Consider the following 24,297-nt stretch of genomic DNA (forward strand, 5'->3'; position numbering starts at 1 on the left):
CAGGCTCACCCACAGGGGGCGTGGCCGCCCCGCCTCCTGAACCGGGGGCGTGGCCTCGCCGGGGCCCATCCACAGGGGGCGTGGCCGCCCCGCCTCCTGCGCCGCGGGCGTGGCCGCCCACGGGACGCGGGCCCGAGGCCGCGGCTGCTCCGGCTCGCGGCGCCGCGCCCGTGGCGCGTGCGCAGTGGTGCCTGCGTGCGTGCGTGCGTGCGTGCGTGCGTGCTCGCGCGCGCCCGTCGCCGTCCGTGCTGGCGAGCATGGCGGTGTGCGCTCGGCTCTGCGGCGTGGGCCCGGCGCGCGGGTGTCGACGGCGCCAGCAGCGCCGGGGCCCCGCGCAGGCGGCCGCCGCCGACAGCGAGCCGGACACGGACCCCGAGGAGGAGCGCATCGAGGCGGGCGCGGCGGCGGACGCGGAGCCCGGGGCGGAGCGCGTCGGGGCGGGGGTCGGCCTCGGCGCGGGCCCCGGCGCGCCGCCCGCGCGCTGCCCGCTGCTGGAGCTGCCTCCGGAGCTGCTGGTGGAGATCTTCGCCTCGCTGCCCGGCACCGACCTGCCCAGCCTGGCCCAGGTCTGCACCAAGTTCCGCCGCATCCTGCACACCGACACCATCTGGAGACGGCGCTGCCGGGAAGGTGCGCGCGCGCCGGGCTGGGGACGGGGGTCCGGGGCCTGAGCCGGGGGAGGGGCCGGGGCCCTGGGCAGGGCGGAGGCGGGGCCCGGGCGGGGAGGGGGCCGGGGCCCGGGGCAGGGCGGAGGCGGGGCCCGGGCCGGGAGGAGGCGCAGGGCTGGGGAGGGGGCCGGGGCCTGGGCGGGGAGGAGGCGCAGGGCTGGGGAGGGGGCCGGGGCCCGGGGCGGGGCGGAGGCGGGGCCCGGGGCGGGGCGGAGGCGGGGCCCGGGCGGGGAGGAGGCCTGGGCCGGGCGGGGAGGAGGCGCAGGGCTGGGGAGGGGGCCGGGGCCCTGGGCAGGGCGGAGGCCTGGGCCGGGCGGGGTGGCGGCGCAGGGCTGGGGAGCTCGCTGGGAGGGGGCCGGGGCTGGTCCGCCGGCCCGGGCGGATCCGGGTGTCCTCGGCTGGGGGGAGCTGGGGGACCTGTCGCCGTTGCGGGCCTGGCTCGGGAGGGTTGGGTGCTCTGCCGGCCGTGGAGCTGGGTTGGAGCAGGGGAGCGGCTCCCCAGTGCCGGGTCCCTGCCCCGCCTCGGCCTGGCTCTCAGGAAGGTTGGTCATTCTGGGTCCGCTTATCCTTCGGTTAGCGGGTGGAGAAAAGCACACCGACAGCGCGCAAGAGCGAAGGGAAGACCATAAAGAGCTCCAGGAGCTCTGCAGCCGATCAAGGCCGGCTGGAATGATTCCCTCAGGGCCTGCAGGAAGCCCGCACACAGGCGGCACAGGTGAATCCCTGACGGGCGCACTGGATGTTTCGTTTTTCACATGTGCGTTTTGCAGAGCTGTGGGGAAGCAGGGCTGTGGGTAGCAAGCCCTCCAGGAAGGCGGCCCAGCAGGGACGGGACGGGTGTGGGGCTGTGGTCTCCAGTGGGGGGGTCGAGGCCAGCTTTGCAGTCAGCGGCCCAGACTCTGCTCACCGGCTGTGTCATCTGAGCAGGCTGCTGCTTCACCTCCCACCTCCACTGAGCACTTGGGGGAGGCCTGGTCCAGGGGGTGGCTCTGAGCCAGCAGGAGTCCTTCTCGTGGTTCCTTCTGTCTTCTTTCCTGTTACCTGACACACTTTCCACAGCAAGCTTTCTCACGTCCCATGGTTTGCTTTTGCAGTGTGAAGCCAAGGCACAGTGGAGGTCTTCCTGTGACACCACTTGCTGCAGTTTGCATCTCACGCCAGCAAGCCTGCAGAGGTCTCAGGAGCTCCCTAGATCTTTTTCTTTTTGTCAGTTCTGGGGCTTGAACTCAGGGCCTAGGCACTGACTTTGGGCTTTCTCAAGGCTGAAGCTCTACTACTTGAGCCACTTCTGGCCTTTTCTGTGTGTGTTACTAAGTAATGGAACCCAGGGCTTCATGCATGCTAGGTGAGCCTTCTGCCAGTAGGCCACACTCGCAGTCCTCCCCGATGTTTTCTTATCTGAAAGTCAGAGGAATGTTTTGAGGAAGGGTCACTGAGCCACAGCTCTGGGAAAATTGTTAGAAGTCTGATGGGGGTGCAGAAGTGTTCTGGGGTGTGGCCCAGAGCCTGCCTATCCTGCTTGACATTTGGGGTTTGATCCCCTGCCCCATAAGGTTTCCTGGCCTGTGGAGTTTCTCTTACTCTGCTTACCCTTTATTTTGTTTTTGTTTTTTTTTCTACTTTTTAGCCTTGATTTTTTTCCTGTTATTTTTTATTGACTTGTAAGTTTTATTACGTGATTTGAGTAGATTCGTGAGGTATCTATAGTCACTTGATTTTCAACCTCGCTTGTGGTAATTGTTACAGATTTTGCAAAAGTAGGGGTTTGAAGACTGTGCTGTGACTGTTGATGATGGAAATGTCCTGGGAGGGCTGGCAGAGGTTGGCTCCCTCATTCTGCAAGGTTTTTTTTTTTTTTTTTTCCTAAACTGGGTCTAACTATGCAGTTCCAGTTGTCCTCAGACTGGGAACCCTGTGGCCTGAGCCTGGGCAGTGCTGGGGCTACAGGGAGTGCTGGCATGCCCAGCTGTGGTGGCCGCTGTGAGCACTCCCCCCAGACCAGAGCGGCCTGCTCGGCAGTCTGTGCACGTTGAGCGAGCTTGAGGGAAGCTGACAAGGCCCCAAATGAGGGGTTTAGATGGAAGCCTGTGCCAGCCCCACCCTGTGGTTTCCTGGCTTCAGGAAAGTTGCCGGGTCTCAGGGTTTGGTGAGAATCTGAGGGCAGTGTATGAAACAGTCCTCAGCTCCTTTCCTGAAGGGCAGGAGGGTGGGGGCGGAGCTCCAGCCATGGTGGGGAGACGTGCTCTCTGGCTTACTCAGGTGGCATGGGCAGGTGGACCACTCTTGCCAGGCAGTGACACTGCGTCCACTGCTTCTCTGCCACCTCAGGCCTGCTGGCCCCAGTATGGTGGTCTTGAGTGGGCTGAAATTGGATTAGATTGACTTCCCCTCCTCCTTCCTTTCTTCCCTCCCTTCCCTCCCTCCCTCTCCTCCTCCCTCCTCCCCCCTCCTTTTTCTTGTTTTCTGTTTTTTCTTGTTTGGTGGTCCTGGGGTTTGAACTCTGGGCCTGGGCGCTGTCCCTGAGCTCTTCAGCTCACGGCTAGTGCTCTACCACTTGAGCCACAGCACCACTTCTGAATTTCTGGCTGTTAATGGGAGGTAAGAGTCTCAGGACTTTCATTTTCATCTGGGCTGGTTTTAAACCAAGATCCTTTGCTCTCAGCCTCCTGAGAAGCTAGGATTACAGGTGTGGGCCACCAAGCCTCGCCATTAGACACTTGTCTTGTCCTCCCTGATCCTGTGAAAGGTTCGCCCTCCGAGGCCAGCTCTGTCCAGTGCTGGACCAATTGTAGCCCCTTGGTGGGGGATGCGGCCCTGGGGAGGGGATGCGCCTACCCCGCGCAGTGCAGTGTCCGTGTGCTGTCCTGCAGCACGGCCTGGCTCTGGCCTCCTGAAGTCACAGCTACCCGTGTGAACAGCAGTCGTCGTTCCCAGCGTGCCCAGCGCCTGCCCTCTGCTCTGGCTGGCCACTGCGTCACCCCAGTGGCTGCAGCTCCTTTTGACACTGTGCCCTGGTGAAGTGCTTTGTGCAGTCTGAGCAAGGCTGAAGAGTTTAATTCAGAGATCTTTCTGTTTTCTCCCTTGGGGGAGGAGGAAGGTTTTCTGCCCAGCAGCCTTGCAGTTTCTTTCCTTGAGGACAGATACTTTAATGACACCTGCTCAATTCTCTCTACAGTGTTTCCATCAGCTGGAAGTCTGAGGTGGGCTTAAATGCCATCAGAACCTGAAGTACAATTGTGCTTCAATGTTTGACCTTTTTTGACCAGAGTGGAAATTGATAGCCAGTAGTGTGTGTGTGTGTGTGTATGTGTGTGTGTGTGTGTGTGTGTGTGTAGAATGTACAATTTCTGTTCTCTGGTTTGATAATGAGAAACAGTAGAAATGTGGCTTTTGTTAGCTATGGCTGGAAGTGGAGGGTCATTTTGGAAAATGGTTTTAAAGGTTAGCTGTAAGGCTATGTTCTCTTCTGCTGACACTGGCAAGTCCTGCCCATTCTGCTGGGGGGGGGCCGGCCTGTCAGGAGGCAGGGCTTGGAGGTGCTTGCATCCTGGAGAGAAGCCCCTACCCCCACGCCCTGGTGGTGGACAGGCTTGCAGGCCTGAACCAGGTCTCCAGCCCAGATCTCTGGAGTTTCACACAATGCACCTAGACCACTGCTGTAGTATTGCACTTCACGGAGCAGAGAGGCAAGGACAGGGTGCTGTGGGTGCATCTTCACGTGAAGGGAGCTAGGAAAGGGTCTGCACCCCACCCTCTGCGTGAAGGGAGCTAGGAAAGGGTCTGTACCCCACCCCCTGCGTGAAGGGAGCTAGGAAAGGGTCTGCACCCCACCCCCTGCGTGAAGGGAGCTAGGAAAGGGTCTGCACCCCACCCCCTGCGTGAAGGGAGCTAGGAAAGGGTCTGCACCCCACTCCCTGCGTGAAGGGAGCTAGGAAAGGGTCTGCACCCCACTCCCTGTGTGAAAGGAGCTAGGAAAGGGTCTGCACCCCACCCCCCTCGTGTGGTGCTTAGGAACAGCCCTGTAGCCTTGCTGCAGTGGACTGGCTGTTCTGTGCCCTGTCCCTGTGGTCCCTCCTGGGGTGAGCGGGTGGGAAGGCGTCCTGGGGGTCATCTGGCTGTCTGTCTCTGCTGGGAAGTGTGTGAACACTGCACCTGGCAGGGGCTAAGGAGCCAGTGCCCTCCAGAAGCTGGCATCCCTCTTTTCCTTTCTCAGAGACAGAATCGGGGTTTGCCTTCCTATGTTTAGATTCACTGAGTGGCCACTGTGTTTTGTTCAGAGCTGCCAGAAACTCAAGCCCACCAGGCTGTGCTGGGCGTGGGGGCAGAGTGGCCTCAGGTGTGCTGGCCATTGTTAGGGTCCAGTCCCCCAATATTAGGGTCTGTGATCCAAGGAACGAGTCTGACACAAAAGCGGAAGTTAAACAGTTTTATTCCACGCCTAGCATCGAGAATCCTACTGACCAGTCTCTAAGACTGAGCAAGAGAGCGACCCCGCCTCCTCTCACAGGCTGCTTTTATAGTCACCAGCCATGTGGCTGGGCTGGCCATACACAGGGGGCCAATGGAATCCCAACCTACGTGAGTGATGGCTGGGGCGACCACTGACGCCTTTGCTGTTTGAAGGGACCTGTCATCAAGGCGGGCTTCTGGTGTACTGCTCTGACACAAAGGAGCGGGAGGCCAAGGGAGTTGGGTGGGGAGGAATTCTGGTAACTCCACCTGGTTAAGCTGCTCTTGTAATCTGAGCTGTTATCAGAGAATTTACAGCCGGCTTGAGTCAAGTCATGAAGACCGGAAATGCCTATAGGGGGTGGATTTTAGAGGAGGAAGTCAAGAAAGGGATCCCTTCAGGCATGGGGGCAGGGCGGCCTCAGGTGTGGTGGCTATGTGCCTGGCAGTGGTCATGGCAGCTGCTCCATGTTCCGTGCAGGTGCCAACTTAGCCGGTCTGGCTGTGAGGCATGAGAATGTGCCCGGCCCCCACTCCGGGCTTCGGGTTCTCCTGCAGGCCTATCATGCTATAGACAAGTCTGCCTGTCTTCCGTGTCTGTCTGTTCCACTGCTGGGTGTGTACTGTTGTTTTTCTTGGACATTACTGCATGAGTCTTCCTGAGTCAGGAAGAACTTCCTTCAAGCAGTGGGCATTTAGGAGTGGAAGCAGTCCAGTCACTGAGTGGGCATTGCCCCTGCTAGGCCTGTGTCCCCCTCGCCTCCAGCACTGGGCACACCCCAGGCTGCCTCCGGCCTGCCTCTGTGCAGCCGCCTCCTGCTTCCTCCTCTGAGCCTCTGGGGGCTGGCAGCCAGGCCCAGGCTGGGAAGAACGGGATTACATTCCCTGCAGCCTGCTTCCCTCCCTGGGATGCTGCAGCCTCACTGTTTGCGGCAGTCAGGGTGTTTCCAGGGTAGGGCTCACAGGCATCTTTGCCTGCTTCCCAGAGGACAGAGCAACAGCGAGAACACGTGCAGTCAGCCAGGTCTCTTCCTCAGCCCTCCTGTCTGACTGCAGAAAGAGCTGTGCCAGCCACTGTCCAAAACTGCTTGTGTTGTTGCACTGTGGCTGCCAGGGTGTTTTAGTGGAGCTGGGGTGGGGCCGTTCAGGGGCTTATTTCAGAAGGGGAGTTGTGGCATTCAGAGTCCTAGCCCAATGTCCACTGTGACCTGGCCTGCCCGCTGTCCTAATGCAGATGTCCAGTGTGTCCAGGCATGACTGCTGTCCTAATCCAGATTTTCAGGGTGACCCTGCCTTCCAGCTGCCCTAATCCAGATGTCCAGGGTGTCCAGGCCTGCCCGCTGTCCTAATGCAGATGGCTAGGATGACCCTGCCTGCCCACTGTCCTTATCCAGATGTCCAGAATGCCACCCAGACCTGCCACAGTCTTCACCATCCTTTGATGGCTGTGCTTCCCTTTGCTGTTGTCCATGTTTGCCATGGGTGCCGTTGTTCCTGTGGCTGGGCCTGTGGAGTGTTAAGAGCGGGAGAACCCGTGCCTTTCGTTATGGATGAGAGCTTGTGGCTCCAGCTTGGGGGTTGCAGTGCTTGTACAGGACAAGGAGGCACGTGGTCTCGCCTTCCACAGCCCCACTCCAGTTCACTCCGTTCACACGGAATATTGTCTTCTGTGTTGGGATTTGAACTTGGCTTCAGCATGCTCTCGAGCCTTGACGCCTCCAGCCTCGTCTCTCCGCTGCCTCCTTTAGACATGACGTGCACGGTGTGGTCTGCACTGGTGAGGCCCTTGGGCTGCATGGTGACATGGAATGCAGCAGGTAGCCAGTGGTGCTGTCAGCTGGGCTGGGGGCCCGAGTGAGAAGAGGACAAAGAGCCCCTTCAGAGGCAGGGAAACAGGACAGCCCGAGGCCAGAGGCACACAGGGCGGCCACTCCTTCCAGGGTCTTGCCAGGGCCCTGGGTTACAGGGCCCAAGGCCATTGGAATGCCATTCGGGGTGCAAGTAGGCCCTTGTGGGCCTAGAGCAGGTGGCAGATGTGTGAGGAGGGGTGTCTGTGAACCTGTAGAGACGCTGGCCGTGCGTCCTGTGGGTCTGGGGAGGTGACAATGTCTGTCTGCTTCCCTCCCTTGCTCTGAGAGAGATGGTGATGTTAACCCCTAGTGCCTGATTCTTGTTGCAGAGTATGGTGTGTGTGAGAACCCCCGGAGGCTGGAGAGTGCGGGTGTGTCCTGCCGAGACGTCTACGCGCAGCGTGAGTTCCGTCCTGCCCCTCTGTCTGGCGCTTTGTGCCGGAGGTGCATTTCTAGATGCCCGGCAGAGCCACACGCAGCTTCCCCTCTCTAAGGGCACCACTCTTAGTAACCAGTTACTTACAATATTTTACTCCCTCTGTATGTGTTGAACTCTCAGGGATGGAACCTGAGGCTTCACCTGTGGGGGCAGCAGCCACCACCAATCTGTGTGTCTGACTTTGATGGGCACGTAATAATTGCACAGAATTGCATGGGTACCACGTGACATTCTAGTGCAGGCAGCGGTGCACAGGGTCCATGTCAAGGTGTGTCTGTCACCCTAAACGTTTATTTCTTCAGACAAAAAGCTCAGGGATGGTGCTCAGGCCCTGAGTTCAAGCCCCAGGACCAACACAATAAAGCTGAGTAAGAGGGGAGAGCCCCATTCAAGTCCTCACACACAGTAGAAGTTTAGATGTCGGTGTACTTCCTGCTCTCCCACAGCTCGCATCCCACTGCTCGCCGTGTGAATAAGCACCAGCGATGTTGCCTGACCATAAAACAAGGCCGGTGTCCATCACTGCTCCACAGACGGACGTGGGGTAGAGAAGGGACGTGTGCATCCTGCACGCCCATGTGGCTCACAGATTTTTGGGTGACATTCAGGCTGTCCTTCCTCTCTGTGCCTGGACCAGATTGGTGAACTCTCACTGCCACCTGTCCCCAGTGCCTTCTCGGTCCCTCATGACTTCCCGGGTGTCCCCAGTGCTCAGAAACCATTTGTGGCTCCTGCAGGGACCCCAGATGTCACCCTGGCACTCTGGACTCAGGTTAACAGCTAGGACTTGCAGGCGGACTCAGGCCGTCTGGGCGTTATCAGGGCATGGTGGAGGAGCTCCTTTCCCTGGGCCTGCTGGCTGAGTGACACGGGCTCCTCCCTTCCTGCAGTGCTTCACCGGTATAGACACATTCTGGGGCTGTGGCAGCCGGACATTGGGCCATACGGAGGACTGCTGAACGTGGTGGTGAGTCCGCTTCCTACGGGAAGGAGCATGCAGGATGCAGGAGCCTGCTCAGACCAGTGGGCACCTCACCAGGTCACAATGGGCCAGGCTCTGCGTAGACAGGCACCGGCTGCTCCCGAACACCTGGCACCCTTTCTCACCATGCCTGTGGCTTGTCTGATAAGACGTGGACAGGCTTGATTTCGTTTGTGGGATCTAGTTGGAGGTCCAGACCTGATGGGCGGGGGCCTCTGCCCTCCGTCTCTGCAGGTGGACGGCCTGTTCATTGTCGGCTGGATGTACCTGCCGCCCCACGACCCCCACGTCGATGACCCCATGAGATTCAAGCCTCTGTTTAGGATCCACTTGATGGAGAGGAGGTCGGCCACCGTGGAATGTATGTATGGCCACAAAGGGCCTCACAATGGCCATGTCCAGGTGGGTGAGGCTGGCCCCCGGTGGCTACCTGGAGCCTGTGTGCCATCCTCGGTGGGCAGGCCTTCTTAGCTGCACGTGGGGAGGGGGACGTGTCCCTCCCTGCCTCCATCTAGAGCTACGTTGGGCTTTGCATTTATTGGAGCCTTTGGATCTGTCACTGCATGCTCAGGCCCTTTGCCTTCTGTTCCCAAGACCGTGAGCTTAGCCAGGCGCCGATGGCTCACGCCTGTCATCCCAGCTACTCAGGAGGCTGAACTCTGAGGATCGTGGTTCAAAACCAGCTGATGTAGGAAAGGCTGTGAGACTCATCTCTAGTTAAACCAGAGAAAAATCTGGAAGTGGCACTGTGGCTCAAGTAGTAGCGTGCAAGCCTTGAGCAAAAGAGCTCAGGAGCAGTGAGTGCCTAGGCCTTGAGTTCAAACTCCAGGAGCAGAAAAAAAAAGTTCATGAGCTCCGAGCAAACGGTTCATGGTTGTGACGTGCAGCGGGCACGGCCTCAGCCCGTCAGCACCGGGCCAGCCTCCGGAGAAAGGCCCAGGGGCCTCCTGGTGCCCTCCTTTGCGTGATGTTGTGACCCTAGCTTGGGTATTTTCAGTCGGCTTGGGTTGCATGTGCTGTTGCAGATGGGGGCTTAGGTCTCGTCATGCAGCTCAGCCACGCGGCCCTGTGAGTTGCAGCCCTGGCTGATCTGACCTGCCTCTGCGTTTTTTCCTTCCCTTTCGGAACTCAAGATCGTGAAGAAGGACGAATTCTCTACCAAGTGCAACCAGACGGACCACCACAGGATGTCCGGCGGGCGGCAGGAGGTGAGCTGCCTGGGTGGAGGTGAGCACGAAATCAGGCCTGCCCTCAGCACACACAGGTGGCTGTGCCTCTGTGGTCGGCGTGGAGATGCCCGGCCCGTGGGCCAGTTGCTTTTCACTGGTGGGGCCCTTAGATGAGGAGGGTAGTTAGCTCCGCCCCCTCCCTCCCCTCCCCCCTGCTCCACCATTCTGCCTGGCTGTGGTTCTCACGCTGTGTTCTCTTGGAAGGAGTTCCGGACCTGGCTTCGGGAGGAGTGGGGGCGCACACTGGAGGACATTTTCCACGAGCACATGCAGGAGCTAATCCTGATGAAGTTCATCTACACCAGTCAGTACGAGTAAGCGAGGCCCTTCTGTGGGACCCCTCCGTTGGGACTGAGGCCCTCCTTTCTCTGTGGTGCCACGAGCACAACTCTGTTTTCTGCTCTCTCTTGCTTGCGTTTTTCTGCTCAAGACTGGTAGTTTACCACTTCAGCCACAGTTCTACTGGCGTTTTGCTGGTTAGTTGAAAGTAAAAGGCTCAAGGATTTTGCGCTCAGCTGGCTTTGAACCTTGATCCTCAGACCTTAGCCTCCTGATAGCTAGGATGACAGGCCAGCCCCTGGCTTCTGGCTTCATTGACTTTTGCTGTCGCCTTCGGTGTAGACCCTCCAGTGGCCAGTTGGAGTTGAAGCCAGCTCTCGGAGGTCTGATTTTGAGGCTGTTTCCCTTCCACGGTGACCTGGGCTCCTTTCCCAGGGGCAGCAGGGAAGCAGTACTGAGGACTAGGACGTAGGCTTGCAGGCTGGGGTGCAAGAGGCGGAGCTGGGCATGCTTGCTGACCTTAGGCCTGCTGGGGTGGAGCCGAACCTCCTGCTTGTGCCTGTTTTCCCTGCAGCAACTGCCTCACCTACCGCCGGATCTACCTGCCGCCCAGCCGCCCTGAGGACCTCATGAAGCCTGGCCTCTTCAAGGGCACCTATGGCAGCCACGGCCTGGAGATTGTGATGCTCAGCTTCCACGGCCAGTACGCCCGGGGCACCAAGATCACAGTGAGTTGTGTCACACGGCCGCCTGCTGGCGGGCCAGCAAGCACAGGCTCTGTCTAAGCACTGGCATCACGAAATCCAGCATTCGGGCCCAATGCCCCCTGCCTGTGGGAGTGGGCTCAGGACCCAGGCCTGGTCCCTCAGCGGTGGGGTGCGGGTGCTGTGTTTGGAGCCTCTCTGTCCTTGATGGAGATCCTGCATTTTTCTCAGGGTCCCGGTTTGCATGTATCCCAGATTGTCTGCCAGGTCAAAGCGGAAGCTCTGATCCCACTGGAGGCCCTGGTGCTGGGATTTATCTGGAGCCTGGGAAGGGAACCCCTAACCTGAGCAGGTGGCAGCCTTACTGGGACCTTGTGTGATGCCATAGTCAGATCCTGCAGCCATGGTGGCTTCAGCAGTTCATGAGATGCTGTCCCAGGCGGGGTGCACTCATGTCTCCTAGTAAAGTGGTACCCCCAGCCCCCAGAGCCCTGATCCAGTCGGCTGTGAGCCTGCTGAGTGCCCCTTCCCCCAGTGTTGGGTTACCTCTGGCTTGGTTTTAGGCTGACAGGGCGCCATGCCCCGAGGGAGTGCGGCTTCATTTCCATGCACCCTCTCTGCTTTGCGGCATTTCTGTGGAATGGGGCGGGGCCTTTTCAGGCCTGAGGGTTTCCCTGTACCCTGAGGATTGCATGCTGTTAGACTTGGAGGCCTGGGAGGGCCGGGCCAGCTGCCTGTCCTTCCGCAGGAGCTTTGGGCCCCAGGGCTTCCTAGGGGCAGCTGTGTGCACAGGCGAGTCCCTGCTGCTCTCTGCCAGACCTGAGCTGGTTCTCGCCTAAGACTCTGGGCTGAGACGAGCAGAGAGGTGGCAGCTGGCAGCAGGTCTGGTGTCTGGAGTCTTCCTGATGTATTATTGCCAAGTCAGCGGCAGGGCCATGCCAGGGCAGATCTGGGTGGGAGGCTGTGCAGTTTCTTTGGCTCTGAGACCCACCGCTGCCATCTGCACAGGGTGATCCCAACATCCCTGCGGGCCAGCAGACGGTGGAGGTTGACCTGAGGCACCGCATCCAGCTGCCTGACCTTGAGAGCCTGTGCAACTTCAATGAGCTCTCACGCCTCGTGCTGGAGGTCCATGAGCGGGTGCGGCGGGAGCAGGAGGCCGGGGACAGCCCCAGCCTGCCCCGGGAACAGCCAGCTGCCGGGGGACCCGACGACGCGGGGGCAGCTGCCCAGGACCGTAGGGAGCCTAGAGACGGAGCGGCTCCGGCCCCAGCAGGGCAGGGCCAGCCTTTCGTGCTGCCTGTGGGCGTGAGCTCAAGGAACGAGAAATACCCACGCACCTGCAGGATGTGGTAAGGAGCACAGGGGTCCTGGCTCCATCACCAGTTGTGCGCCGGAGCTGTGGCAGCTTGGCTGAGTGCCCTGCTCCTAGCCTCCGCCACTGTTTCCGGGCTTGTCTGCTGGCTGGGGAGGAGGAGGCTCCTGTCCTTTCGCCCTTCTGTGCCTCTCCTGGCACAGACACTATCGCTCCATGGGTGGCTTTGGAAGGACCTTAGTGATGGGCCGAGTAAGAGAGCCAGGCCGTGTCCTGAAGCTTTCACAAGCAGACGGTGAGGCGCAGACACCTGCCTGCCTTTCCTCGTCCACCTGGATGTCGTGGTGGGGCTGGAGCAGTCACTGTGGACGGGGGCTCACCCACTCGTGAGCACATGAGGCCTCTGGCCACTGCCGTGCACGCCACTTGTCTTCCTACAGTGGGTGGGCTGCCATTCCGCCTGTGCTTTTCTTGGCTTTTGCCTTGATCTCTGCTTACAAGCCAGGTCCTTTGTTGACACCTCCCTGCCCTTCCCCTCCAGGTCCCCTGTTCACACCTCCCCTGCCCTTCCCCTCCAGGTCCTGTTCACACCTCCCCTGCCCTTCCCCTCCAGGTCCCCTGTTCACACCTCCCCTGCCCTTCCCCTCCTGGTCCTGTTCACACCTCCCCTGCCCTTCCCCTCCAGGTCCCCTGTTCACACCTCCCCTGCCCCTCCCCTCCAGGTCTCCTGTTCACACCTCCCCTGCCCTTCCCCTCCAGGTCCTGTTCACACCTCCCTGCCCTTCCCCTCCAGGTCCCTTGTTGACACCTCCCCTGCCCTTCCCCTCCAGGTCCCGTTCACACCTCCCCTGCCCTTCCCCTCCAGGTCCCCTGTTCACACTCCCCTGCCCTTCCCCTCCAGGTCCCCTGTTCACACCTCCCCTGCCCTTCCCCTCCAGGTCCTGTTCACACCTCCCCTGCCCTTCCCCTCCAGGTCCTGTTCACACCTCCCTGCCCTTCCCCTCCAGGTCCTCTGTTCACACCTCCCCTGCCCTTCCCCTCCAGGTCCTCTGTTCACACCTCCCCTGCCCTTCCCCTCCAGGTCCTCTGTTCACACTCCCCTGCCCTTCCCCTCCAGGTCCCCTGTTCACACTCCCCTGCCCTTCCCCTCCAGGTCCTGTTCACACCTCCCTGCCCTTCCCCTCCAGGTCCCTTGTTGACACCTCCCCTACCCTTCCCCTCCAGGTCTCCTGTTCACACCTCCCCTGCCCTTCCCCTCCAGGTCCTGTTCACACCTCCCTGCCCTTCCCCTCCAGGTCTCCTGTTCACACCTCCCCTGCCCTTCCCCTCCAGGTCCTGTTCACACCTCCCTGCCCTTCCCCTCCAGGTCCCTTGTTGACACCTCCCCTGCCCTTCCCCTCCAGGTCCCGTTCACACCTCCCCTGCCCTTCCCCTCCAGGTCCCCTGTTCACACTCCCCTGCCCTTCCCCTCCAGGTCCCCTGTTCACACCTCCCCTGCCCTTCCCCTCCAGGTCCTGTTCACACCTCCCCTGCCCTTCCCCTCCAGGTCCTGTTCACACCTCCCCTGCCCTTCCCCTCCAGGTCCCGTTCACACCTCACCTGCCCTTCCCCTCCAGGTCCTGTTCACACCTCCGCTGCCCTTCCCCACCAGGTCCGCTGTTCACACCTCCCCTGCCCTTCCCCTCCAGGTCCTGTTCACACCTCCCCTGCCCTTCCCCTCCAGGTCCCTTTCACATCTCCCCTGCCCTTCCCCTCCAGGTCCCGTTCACACCTCTCCTACCCTTCCCCTCCAGGTCCCCTGTTCACACCTCCCCTGCCCTTCCCCTCCAGGTCCCCTGTTCACACCTCCCCTGCCCTTCCCCTCCTGGTCCTGTTCACACCTCCCCTGCCCTTCCCCTCCAGGTCCTGTTCACACCTCCCCTGCCCTTCCCCTCCAGGTCCTCTGTTCACACCTCCCCTGCCCTTCCCCTCCAGGTCCCCTGTTCACACTCCCCTGCCCTTCCCCTCCAGGTCCTCTGTTCACACCTCCCCTGCCCTTCCCCTCCAGGTCCTCTGTTCACACTCCCCTGCCCTTCCCCTCCAGGTCCTCTGTTCACACCTCCCCTGCCCTTCCCCTCCAGGTCCTCTGTTCACACTCCCCTGCCCTTCCCCTCCAGGTCCTGTTCACACCTCCCCTGCCCTTCCCCTCCAGGTCCTGTTCACACCTCCCCTGCCCTTCCCCTCCAGGTCCTGTTCACACCTCCCCTGCCCTTCCCCTCCAGGTCCTGTTCACACCTCCCTGCCCTTCCCCTCCATGTCCTGTTCACACCTCCCCTGCCCTTCCCCTCCAGGTCCCCTGTTCACACTCCCCTGCCCTTCCCCACCAGGTCCGCTGTTCACACCTCCCCTGCCCTTCCCCTCCAGGTCCTGTTCACACCTCCCCTGTCCTTCCCCTCCAGGTCCTGTTCACACCTCCCCTGCCCTTCCCCTCCAGGTCCCCTGTTCACACTCCCCTGCCCTTCCCCACCAGGTCCGCTGTTCACACCTCCCCTGCCCTTCCCCTCCAGGTCCTGTTCTCACCTCCCCTGCCCTTCCCCTCCAGGTCCTGTTCACACCTCCCCTGCCCTTCCCCTCCAGGTCCTGTTCACACCTCCCCTGCCCTTCCTCTCCAGGTCCCGTTCACACCTCCCCTGCCCTTCCTCTCCAGGTCCCGTTCACACCTCCCCTGCCCTTCCCCTCCAGGTCCTGTTCACACCTCCCTGCCCTTCCTCTCCAGGTCCCCTGTTCACACCTCCCCTGCCCTTCCCCTCCAGGTCCTGTTCACACCTCCCCTGTCCTTCCCCTCCAGGTCCTGTTCACACCTCCCCTGCCCTTCCCCTCCAGGTCCCTTGTTGACACCTCCCCTGCCCTTCTCCTCCAGGTCCTGTTCACACCTCCCCTGCCCTTCCCCTCCAGGTCCTGTTCACACCTCCCCTGCCCTTCCTCTCCAGGTCCCGTTCACACCTCCCCTGCCCTTCCCCACCAGGTCCTGTTCACACCTCCCTGCCCTTCCCCTCCAGGTCCCCTGTTCACACCTCCCCTGCCCTTCCCCTCCAGGTCCTGTTCACACCTCCCCTGCCCTTCCCCTCCAGGTCCCCTGTTCACACTCCCCTGCCCTTCCCCTCCAGGTCCTGTTCACACCTCCCCTGCCCTTCCCCTCCAGGTCCCTTGTTGACACCTCCCCTGCCCTTCCCCTCCATGTCCTGTTCACACCTCCCCTGCCCTTCCCCTCCAGGTCCCCTGTTCACACTCCCCTGCACTTCCCCTCCAGGTCCCCTGTTCACACCTCCCCTGCCCTTCCCCACCAGGTCCGCTGTTCACACCTCCCCTGCCCTTCCCCTCCAGGTCCTCTGTTCACACCTCCCCTGCCCTTCCCCTCCAGGTCCCTTGTTGACACCTCCCCTGCCCTTCCCCTCCAGGTCCCTTGTTGACACCTCCCCTGCCCTTCCCCTCCAGGTCCTGTTCACACCTCCCCTGCCCTTCCCCTCCAGGTCCTCTGTTCACACTCCCCTGCCCTTCCCCTCCAGGTCCTGTTCACACCTCCCCTGCCCTTCCCCTCCAGGTCCTGTTCACACCTCCCTGCCCTTCCCCTCCAGGTCCCCTGTTCACACTCCCCTGCCCTTCCCCTCCAGGTCCTGTTCACACCTCCCCTGCCCTTCCCCTCCAGGTCCCCTGTTCACACTCCCCTGCCCTTCCCCTCCAGGTCCTGTTCACACCTCCCCTGCCCTTCCCCTCCAGGTCCCTTGTTGACACCTCCCCTGCCCTTCCCCTCCAGGTCCTGTTCACACCTCCCTGCCCTTCCCCTCCAGGTCCCCTGTTCACACTCCCCTGCCCTTCCCCTCCAGGTCCTGTTCACACCTCCCCTGCCCTTCCCCTCCAGGTCCCTTGTTGACACCTCCCCTGCCCTTCCCCTCCAGGTCCTGTTCACACCTCCCTGCCCTTCCCCTCCAGGTCCCCTGTTCACACTCCCCTGCCCTTCCCCTCCAGGTCCCCTGTTCACACCTCCCCTGCCCTTCCCCTCCAAGTCCTGTTCACACCTCCCTGCCCTTCCCCTCCAGGTCCCCTGTTCACACTCCCCTGCCCTTCCCCTCCAGGTCCTGTTCACACCTCCCCTGCCCTTCCCCTCCAGGTCCCTTGTTGACACCTCCCCTGCCCTTCCCCTCCAGGTCCTGTTCACACCTCCCCTGCCCTTCCCCTCCAGGTCCCCTGTTCACACTCCCCTGCCCTTCCCCTCCAGGTCCCCTGTTCACACCTCCCCTGCCCTTCCCCACCAGGTCCGCTGTTCACACCTCCCCTGCCCTTCCCCTCCAGGTCCTCTGTTCACACCTCCCCTGCCCTTCCCCTCCAGGTCCCTTGTTGACACCTCCCCTGCCCTTCCCCTCCAGGTCCTGTTCACACCTCCCTGCGCTTCCCCTCCAGGTCCCTTGTTGACACCTCCCCTGCCCTTCCCCTCCAGGTCCCTTGTTGACACCTCCCCTGCCCTTCCCCTCCAGGTCCTGTTCACACCTCCCCTGCCCTTCCCCTCCAGGTCCTCTGTTCACACCTCCCCTGCCCTTCCCCTCCAGGTCCCTTGTTGACACCTCCCCTGCCCTTCCCCTCCAGGTCCCTTGTTGACACCTCCCCTGCCCTTCCCCTCCAGGTCCTGTTCACACCTCCCCTGCCCTTCCCCTCCAGGTCCTCTGTTCACACTCCCCTGCCCTTCCCCTCCAGGTCCTGTTCACACCTCCCCTGCCCTTCCTCTCCAGGTCCCGTTCACACCTCCCCTGCCCTTCCCCTCCAGGTCCTGTTCACACCTCCCTGCCCTTCCTCTCCAGGTCCCCTGTTCACACCTCCCCTGCCCTTCCCCTCCAGGTCCTGTTCACACCTCCCCTGTCCTTCCCCTCCAGGTCCTGTTCACACCTCCCCTGCCCTTCCCCTCCAGGTCCCTTGTTGACACCTCCCCTGCCCTTCTCCTCCAGGTCCTGTTCACACCTCCCCTGCCCTTCCCCTCCAGGTCCTGTTCACACCTCCCCTGCCCTTCCTCTCCAGGTCCCGTTCACACCTCCCCTGCCCTTCCCCACCAGGTCCTGTTCACACCTCCCTGCCCTTCCCCTCCAGGTCCCCTGTTCACACCTCCCCTGCCCTTCCCCTCCAGGTCCTGTTCACACCTCCCCTGCCCTTCCCCTCCAGGTCCCCTGTTCACACTCCCCTGCCCTTCCCCTCCAGGTCCTGTTCACACCTCCCCTGCCCTTCCCCTCCAGGTCCCTTGTTGACACCTCCCCTGCCCTTCCCCTCCATGTCCTGTTCACACCTCCCCTGCCCTTCCCCTCCAGGTCCCCTGTTCACACTCCCCTGCACTTCCCCTCCAGGTCCCCTGTTCACACCTCCCCTGCCCTTCCCCACCAGGTCCGCTGTTCACACCTCCCCTGCCCTTCCCCTCCAGGTCCTCTGTTCACACCTCCCCTGCCCTTCCCCTCCAGGTCCCTTGTTGACACCTCCCCTGCCCTTCCCCTCCAGGTCCCTTGTTGACACCTCCCCTGCCCTTCCCCTCCAGGTCCTGTTCACACCTCCCCTGCCCTTCCCCTCCAGGTCCTCTGTTCACACTCCCCTGCCCTTCCCCTCCAGGTCCTGTTCACACCTCCCCTGCCCTTCCCCTCCAGGTCCTGTTCACACCTCCCTGCCCTTCCCCTCCAGGTCCCCTGTTCACACTCCCCTGCCCTTCCCCTCCAGGTCCTGTTCACACCTCCCCTGCCCTTCCCCTCCAGGTCCCCTGTTCACACTCCCCTGCCCTTCCCCTCCAGGTCCTGTTCACACCTCCCCTGCCCTTCCCCTCCAGGTCCCTTGTTGACACCTCCCCTGCCCTTCCCCTCCAGGTCCTGTTCACACCTCCCTGCCCTTCCCCTCCAGGTCCCCTGTTCACACTCCCCTGCCCTTCCCCTCCAGGTCCTGTTCACACCTCCCCTGCCCTTCCCCTCCAGGTCCCTTGTTGACACCTCCCCTGCCCTTCCCCTCCAGGTCCTGTTCACACCTCCCTGCCCTTCCCCTCCAGGTCCCCTGTTCACACTCCCCTGCCCTTCCCCTCCAGGTCCCCTGTTCACACCTCCCCTGCCCTTCCCCTCCAAGTCCTGTTCACACCTCCCTGCCCTTCCCCTCCAGGTCCCCTGTTCACACTCCCCTGCCCTTCCCCTCCAGGTCCTGTTCACACCTCCCCTGCCCTTCCCCTCCAGGTCCCTTGTTGACACCTCCCCTGCCCTTCCCCTCCAGGTCCTGTTCACACCTCCCCTGCCCTTCCCCTCCAGGTCCCCTGTTCACACTCCCCTGCCCTTCCCCTCCAGGTCCCCTGTTCACACCTCCCCTGCCCTTCCCCACCAGGTCCGCTGTTCACACCTCCCCTGCCCTTCCCCTCCAGGTCCTCTGTTCACACCTCCCCTGCCCTTCCCCTCCAGGTCCCTTGTTGACACCTCCCCTGCCCTTCCCCTCCAGGTCCTGTTCACACCTCCCTGCGCTTCCCCTCCAGGTCCCTTGTTGACACCTCCCCTGCCCTTCCCCTCCAGGTCCCTTGTTGACACCTCCCCTGCCCTTCCCCTCCAGGTCCTGTTCACACCTCCCCTGCCCTTCCCCTCCAGGTCCTCTGTTCACACCTCCCCTGCCCTTCCCCTCCAGGTCCCTTGTTGACACCTCCCCTGCCCTTCCCCTCCAGGTCCCTTGTTGACACCTCCCCTGCCCTTCCCCTCCAGGTCCTGTTCACACCTCCCCTGCCCTTCCCCTCCAGGTCCTCTGTTCACACTCCCCTGCCCTTCCCCTCCAGGTCCTGTTCACACCTCCCCTGCCCTTCCCCTCCAGGTCCTGTTCACACCTCCCCTGCCCTTCCCCTCCAGGTCCTCTGTTCACACCTCCCCTGCCCTTCCCCTCCAGGTTCCTTGTTGACACCTCCCCTGCCCTTCCCCTCCAGGTCCCTTGTTGACACCTCCCCTGCCCTTCCCCTCCAGGTCCTGTTCACACTCCCCTGCCCTTCCCCTCCAGGTCCTGTTCACACCTCCCCTGCCCTTCCCCTCCAGGTCCTCTGTTCACACTCCCCTGCCCTTCCCCTCCTGGTCCTGTTCACACCTCCCCTGCCCTTCCCCTCCAGGTCCTGTTCATACCTCCCCTGCCCTTCCCCTCCAGGTCCTGTTCACACCTCCCCTGCCCTTCCCCTCCAGGTCCTGTTCACACCTCCCTGCCCTTCCCCTCCAGGTCCTGTTCACACCTTCCCTGCCCTTCCCCTCCAGGTCCTGTTCACACCTCCCCTGCCCTTCCCCTCCAGGTCCTGTTCACACTCCCCTGCCCTTCCCCTCCAGGTCCTGTTCACACCTCCCCTGCCCTTCCCCTCCAGGTCCTGTTCACACTCCCCTGCCCTTCCCCTCCAGGTCCTGTTCACACTCCCCTGCCCTTCCCCTCCAGGTCCTGTTCACACCTCCCCTGCCCTTCCCCTCCAGGTCCTGTTCACACTCCCCTGCCCTTCCCCTCCAGGTCCTGTTCACACCTCCCCTGCCCTTCCCCTCCAGGTCCTCTGTTCACACTCCCCTGCCCTTCCCCTCCAGGTCCTGTTCACACCTCCCCTGCCCTTCCCCTCCAGGTCCTGTTCACACCTCCCCTGCCCTTCCCCTCCAGGTCCTGTTCACACCTCCCCTGCCCTTCCCCTCCAGGTCCTGTTCACACCTCCCTGCCCTTCCCCTCCAGGTCCTGTTCACACCTTCCCTGCCCTTCCCCTCCAGGTCCTGTTCACACCTCCCCTGCCCTTCCCCTCCAGGTCCCCTGTTCACACTCCCCTGCCCTTCCCCACCAGGTCCGCTGTTCACACCTCCCCTGCCCTTCCCCTCCAGGTCCTGTTCACACCTCCCCTGCCCTTCCCCTCCATGTCCTGTTGACAGCTCCCCTTCCCTTCCCCTCCAGGTCCTGTTCACACCTCCCCTGCCCTTCCCCTCCAGGTCTCCTGTTCACACCTCCCTGCGCTTCCCCTCCAGGTCCTCTGTTCACACCTCCCCTGCCCTTCCCCTCCAGGTCCTGTTCACACCTCCCTGCCCTTCCCCTCCAGGTCCTGTTCACACCTCCCCTGCCCTTCCCCTCCAGGTTATGTTCACACCTCCCCTGCCCTTCCCCTCCAGGTCCCCTGTTCACACCTCCCCTGCCCTTCCCCTCCATGTCCTGTTGACAGCTCCCCTTCCCTTCCCCTCCAGGTCCTGTTCACACCTCCCCTGCCCTTCCCCTCCAGGTCCCCTGTTCACACCTCCCCTGCCCTTCCCCTCCATGTCCTGTTGACAGCTCCCCTTCCCTTCCCCTCCAGGTCCTGTTCACACCTCCCCTGCCCTTCCCCTCCAGGTCCTCTGTTCACACTCCCCTGCCCTTCCCCTCCAGGTCCTGTTCACACCTCCCCTGCCCTTCCCCTCCAGGTCCTGTTCACACCTCCCCTGCCCTTCCCCTCCAGGTCCCTTGTTGACACCTCCCCTGCCCTTCCCCTCCAGGTCCTGTTCACACCTCCCCTGCCCTTCCCCTCCAGGTCCCCTGTTCACACTCCCCTGCCCTTCCCCTCCAGGTCCCCTGTTCACACCTCCCCTGCCCTTCCCCACCAGGTCCGCTGTTCACACCTCCCCTGCCCTTCCCCTCCAGGTCCTCTGTTCACACCTCCCCTGCCCTTCCCCTCCAGGTCCCTTGTTGACACCTCCCCTGCCCTTCCCCTCCAGGTCCCTTGTTGACACCTCCCCTGCCCTTCCCCTCCAGGTCCTGTTCACACCTCCCCTGCCCTTCCCCTCCAGGTCCTCTGTTCACACTCCCCTGCCCTTCCCCTCCAGGTCCTGTTCACACCTCCCCTGCCCTTCCCTCCAGGTCCTGTTCACACTCCCCTGCCCTTCCCCTCCAGGTCCTCTGTTCACACTCCCCTGCCCTTCCCCTCCAGGTCCTGTTCACACCTCCCCTGCCCTTCCCCTCCAGGTCCTGTTTACACCTCCCCTGCCCTTCTCCTCCAGGTCCCCTGTTCACACCTCCCCTGCCCTTCCCCTCCATGTCCTGTTGACAGCTCCCCTTCCCTTCCCCTCCAGGTCCTGTTCACACCTCCCCTGCCCTTCCCCTCCAGGTCCTGTTCACACCTCCCCTGCCCTTCCCCTCCAGGTCCCCTGTTCACACCTCCCCTGCCCTTCCCCTGCAGGTCCCCTGTTGACACCTCCCCTGCCCTTCCCCTGCAGGTCCCCTGTTCACACCTCCCCTGCCCTTCCCCTGCAGGTCCCCTGTTCACACCCTCCCCTGCCCTTCCCCCCAGGCCCTACTGTGCAGATGGATAAGGCCTCTGATACAGTAGAATAAAATGAGTAAGTGCAATGTCTGGCCTCATGGACTTCATTTCCATTGCCCAGTGGCCATGAGTGGCTGTCGTGGGCATGGCAGGGCTAAAATGATCCGCCAGTGCAAAGTCCTACTGGCGGGTAGCCCTAGAGCCAGTTGAAGGCCAGTCTCCGGTGACCGCCAGTGCTGTGTCTACATTGTTGATTCACATCTCAGGGAAAGGCAGGCCCCACCCAGGTTCAGAGTGCCTGCAGAGCAGCGGGACTGATTGGATCTGCAGCGAGGCCTGCAGACAGCTGCCAAGTGTGACTTCAGCTGTTGTAGTTTTGAATGTGAAAGAAAATAGCTTTGGGACTAGGAGTTTGGTCTGGGGGTGGAGTGCTCACCTAGTGTGCACAAAGACCCGGGTTTGATTCCTCGGTACCACATACGTAGGAAAAAGCTGGAAGTGGTGTTGTGGCTCAAGTGGTAGAGCACTCGTCTTGAAGAAAGCCAGCTTCAGACCCTGAGTTCAAGCATTATAAAAATGCTTCAATCCCCACGCCAGCACAGAGCTCCTTCACAGCTCTGCTGTCCACTTCAGCCCGGGTTGAATGTCAGGCTTCTGTGGCCAGCCACACCAGTAAGGTGGACGGAGCCACAGCTGAGTTGAATGCAGGCCTAAAAGGCATGAATGAGGTTTTGCAGGTTCTAATCAGTTTGCTTTACCTACGCTTGCTGTACCTGGGAATTCAGAATTGAAATACTGGCTTCCTTAGGCCTGCTCTGAGAGGATACGTCAGCAGGCAGGCCTGTGCTGAGGGGTAGGTGTGGCTCATTGGTCACCCAAGCCCACGTCCATCCTGGCCCTCTGCATTCAGGGAGTTTGCCTTCCTTGTCCTTAGTGGGGTTTTGCTGGGGCCTGCTGACGCCTCAGTTGTGGCTGGGGTGGGAGAAGGGCGCTTTGGGTGCCTGGGTGGTTTCTGCTTTCACCTTAGGCCCTTCCTTCTCATGCTGTGCTCTGGTCTCCAGTTTCTATGGCACGGGCCTCATCGCTGGCCATGGCTTTACCAGCCCTGAGCGCACACCTGGTGTCTTCGTCCTGTTCGACGAGAACCGCTTTGGCTTCCTCTGGCTGGAACTGAAGTCCTTCAGCTTGTACAGCCGCGTCCAGGCCACCTTCCAGAACGCAGACGCACCGTCCCCGCAGGCTTTCGACGAGATGCTCAAGAACATCCAGTCCCTCAGCACCTGAGCACCTGAGCACCACGCTGCTGTGGGGCCAGGGCCAGCATGCACCTGGAAAGGCGGCCTTTTCCCAGAGTCACCTGCTCATCAGGGGCTGGGCTTAGTGTAGTGTGTAACCTATTCCTGTACGTTCACGGCGGCCTTGAAGGAGTACGCCCAGCATGTCAACCACAGCAACACAAAGCACCATGAGCAAACACGGAGCGGGAGTGCACGCCGGGGCAGACCGATCTGGAGGAAAGGCTTTGGGCCTGGAGGGTGACCATACAACAGACCCTTGTCCATGGGAGGTGGCAGGCAGAAGTCACACAGCGGTCACCCTGAGCAGATGAGATGCTTTGTGGGTGGGACTTGTGTCGGCAAGGTGAGGGGCTGTGAAGGTGGCCAGGAGGGTGAGGCTGATAGGAATATGGCAGTGTGGACAGGACCCACGCGTGTGAGAAGTGTCTCAGAAGTTGGTGTGGCTGGTGTGCAGGACCCTGGGTTTGGTTCCTGCCCTCTGCTCACATGCTGAGTTTTGGGGCACAGATACTGCGGTGGGACCTGTCTCTCGCCAGTGAGAAGGGGAGGGACACAGGCCTTTCCCTCAGACCTGCTCCAGCTCTGGTTCCAAGGCACCAACCCTGCTGCTTGCTTGACTCCTGCAGCCAGTTTTTTGTGGCTCATCTTTTTTTTTTGGTTTGGGTATTTTTTACGTTGACAAATGTTTTACGTGGTTTCAATTCTAATGTTTATTTTTTGGGTTTTAAGACAAGCTTTATTGTAGAGGTGTTGTGCAGGAGGCTTGGTTGTATGAGTCAGGCAGTGAGTGCTTTTTTTCTTTTTTGTGGATCGTGGGGCTTGAACTCGGTCTGGGCACTGTCCCTGAGCTCTTCAGTTCAAGGCCACCGCTCTACCCTTGAGCCAAGCCCCACTTCCTGTTTCTAGAGGTTAACTGGAGATAAGAGTCTCAGGTCCTTTTGTGCCCAGGCTGGCTTTGAACCTTGATCCTCAGATCTCAGCCTCCTGAGCAGCTAGGATGACGGGCGTGAGGCACCGTCGGGAGAGTGTTTCTTGCCTGTGGGGCGTATAGCTGCCGTTCATCCTCCTGTGGCTCGACTCTCCACATGCCCAGGTGTGGTGCGGCACCTGGAAGGCCATGGTCCGTGGGGACCCTCCGCCCTGGTTATCACCTGTGTCAGACTCCGTCAGGGACCGAACAACGTGTAGCCCCTTGAGGATTTTTCTTTTCCCCCATGTTGGTCATGGGCTTGAACTCGGGGGCTGAGGTCTTCAGCTCAAGGCTGGCATCCACCCCTTGAGCCACAGCCCCGATTCCAGTTTTCTGGTGGTTAATTGGAGATAAGCATCTCATAGACTTTCCTGTGTGGGCTGACCTTGAACTGCAGCCCTCAGGTCTCAGCCTCCTGAGCAGCTAGGATGACAGGCGTGACCAATGGGTACCTGGCTCAGCAGGGAGGTCAGTAGTATCACCTGCCCAGTCCCCTTTCGGCTGTGAGAAAGCTCGAGGTGCTCCGACTACTCTTCTCCCTCTCTCACCTTGGGTATGCTTGCCCAGTCTCTGATGACCTGTGTGCCAGCCAAGACCAGGGTTTACCCCTGTGGGTGGGGCTCCAGAGACTTCACGAACACTGGCAGTCAAGTGAGGCAGCAGCTGGGTGGTAGGTAGACTGAGGATGGGCGCTGACTTCTTCCTGCGTTGCCATGTCCCTGCCCTTTGCAGCTGGCTGAGTTGCTTGCAGCTGAGCGCAGAGCACTGTGTACTCTCCTCTGTGTGGAAACAAGCTTGGAGCTTCAGGCACCAGTTGGAGATATTTCTGTGTTGGGCTAGATCTTCATTTGT

At 61.2% G+C, this 24,297-nt stretch overlaps 1 protein-coding gene across 3 annotated transcripts; it reads left to right on the plus strand.

Annotated features, from left to right (window-relative positions):
* The first annotated feature begins 240 nt into the window (after window positions 1-240).
* Fbxo31 (F-box protein 31) lies at window positions 241-23,760 on the plus strand. Of its 3 annotated transcripts, XM_090357168.1 has the most exons (10): window positions 241-630; window positions 1,246-1,383; window positions 7,297-7,368; window positions 8,297-8,373; window positions 8,623-8,790; window positions 9,522-9,596; window positions 9,822-9,931; window positions 10,471-10,624; window positions 11,609-11,952; window positions 22,239-23,760. In XM_090357168.1, exons 1-10 carry the CDS (start codon window positions 258-260, stop codon window positions 22,459-22,461), a joined length of 1,734 nt encoding a protein of 577 aa, XP_090213294.1. In that variant the 5' UTR covers window positions 241-257; the 3' UTR covers window positions 22,462-23,760. The 3 variants fall into 3 exon arrangements, with proteins under 3 accessions (XP_090213294.1, XP_090213295.1, XP_090213296.1); XM_090357169.1 differs by lacking the exon at window positions 1,246-1,383; XM_090357170.1 differs by lacking the exons at window positions 241-630; window positions 1,246-1,383; window positions 7,297-7,368 and adding an exon at window positions 8,132-8,178.
* Window positions 23,761-24,297: the final 537 nt, after the last annotated feature.

This window comes from Megascapheus bottae, chromosome 24 (genome assembly GCF_031878675.1).
Source record: "Megascapheus bottae isolate mThoBot1 chromosome 24, mThoBot2.hap1, whole genome shotgun sequence".
NCBI classification, from domain to species: domain Eukaryota; kingdom Metazoa; phylum Chordata; class Mammalia; order Rodentia; family Geomyidae; genus Megascapheus; species Megascapheus bottae.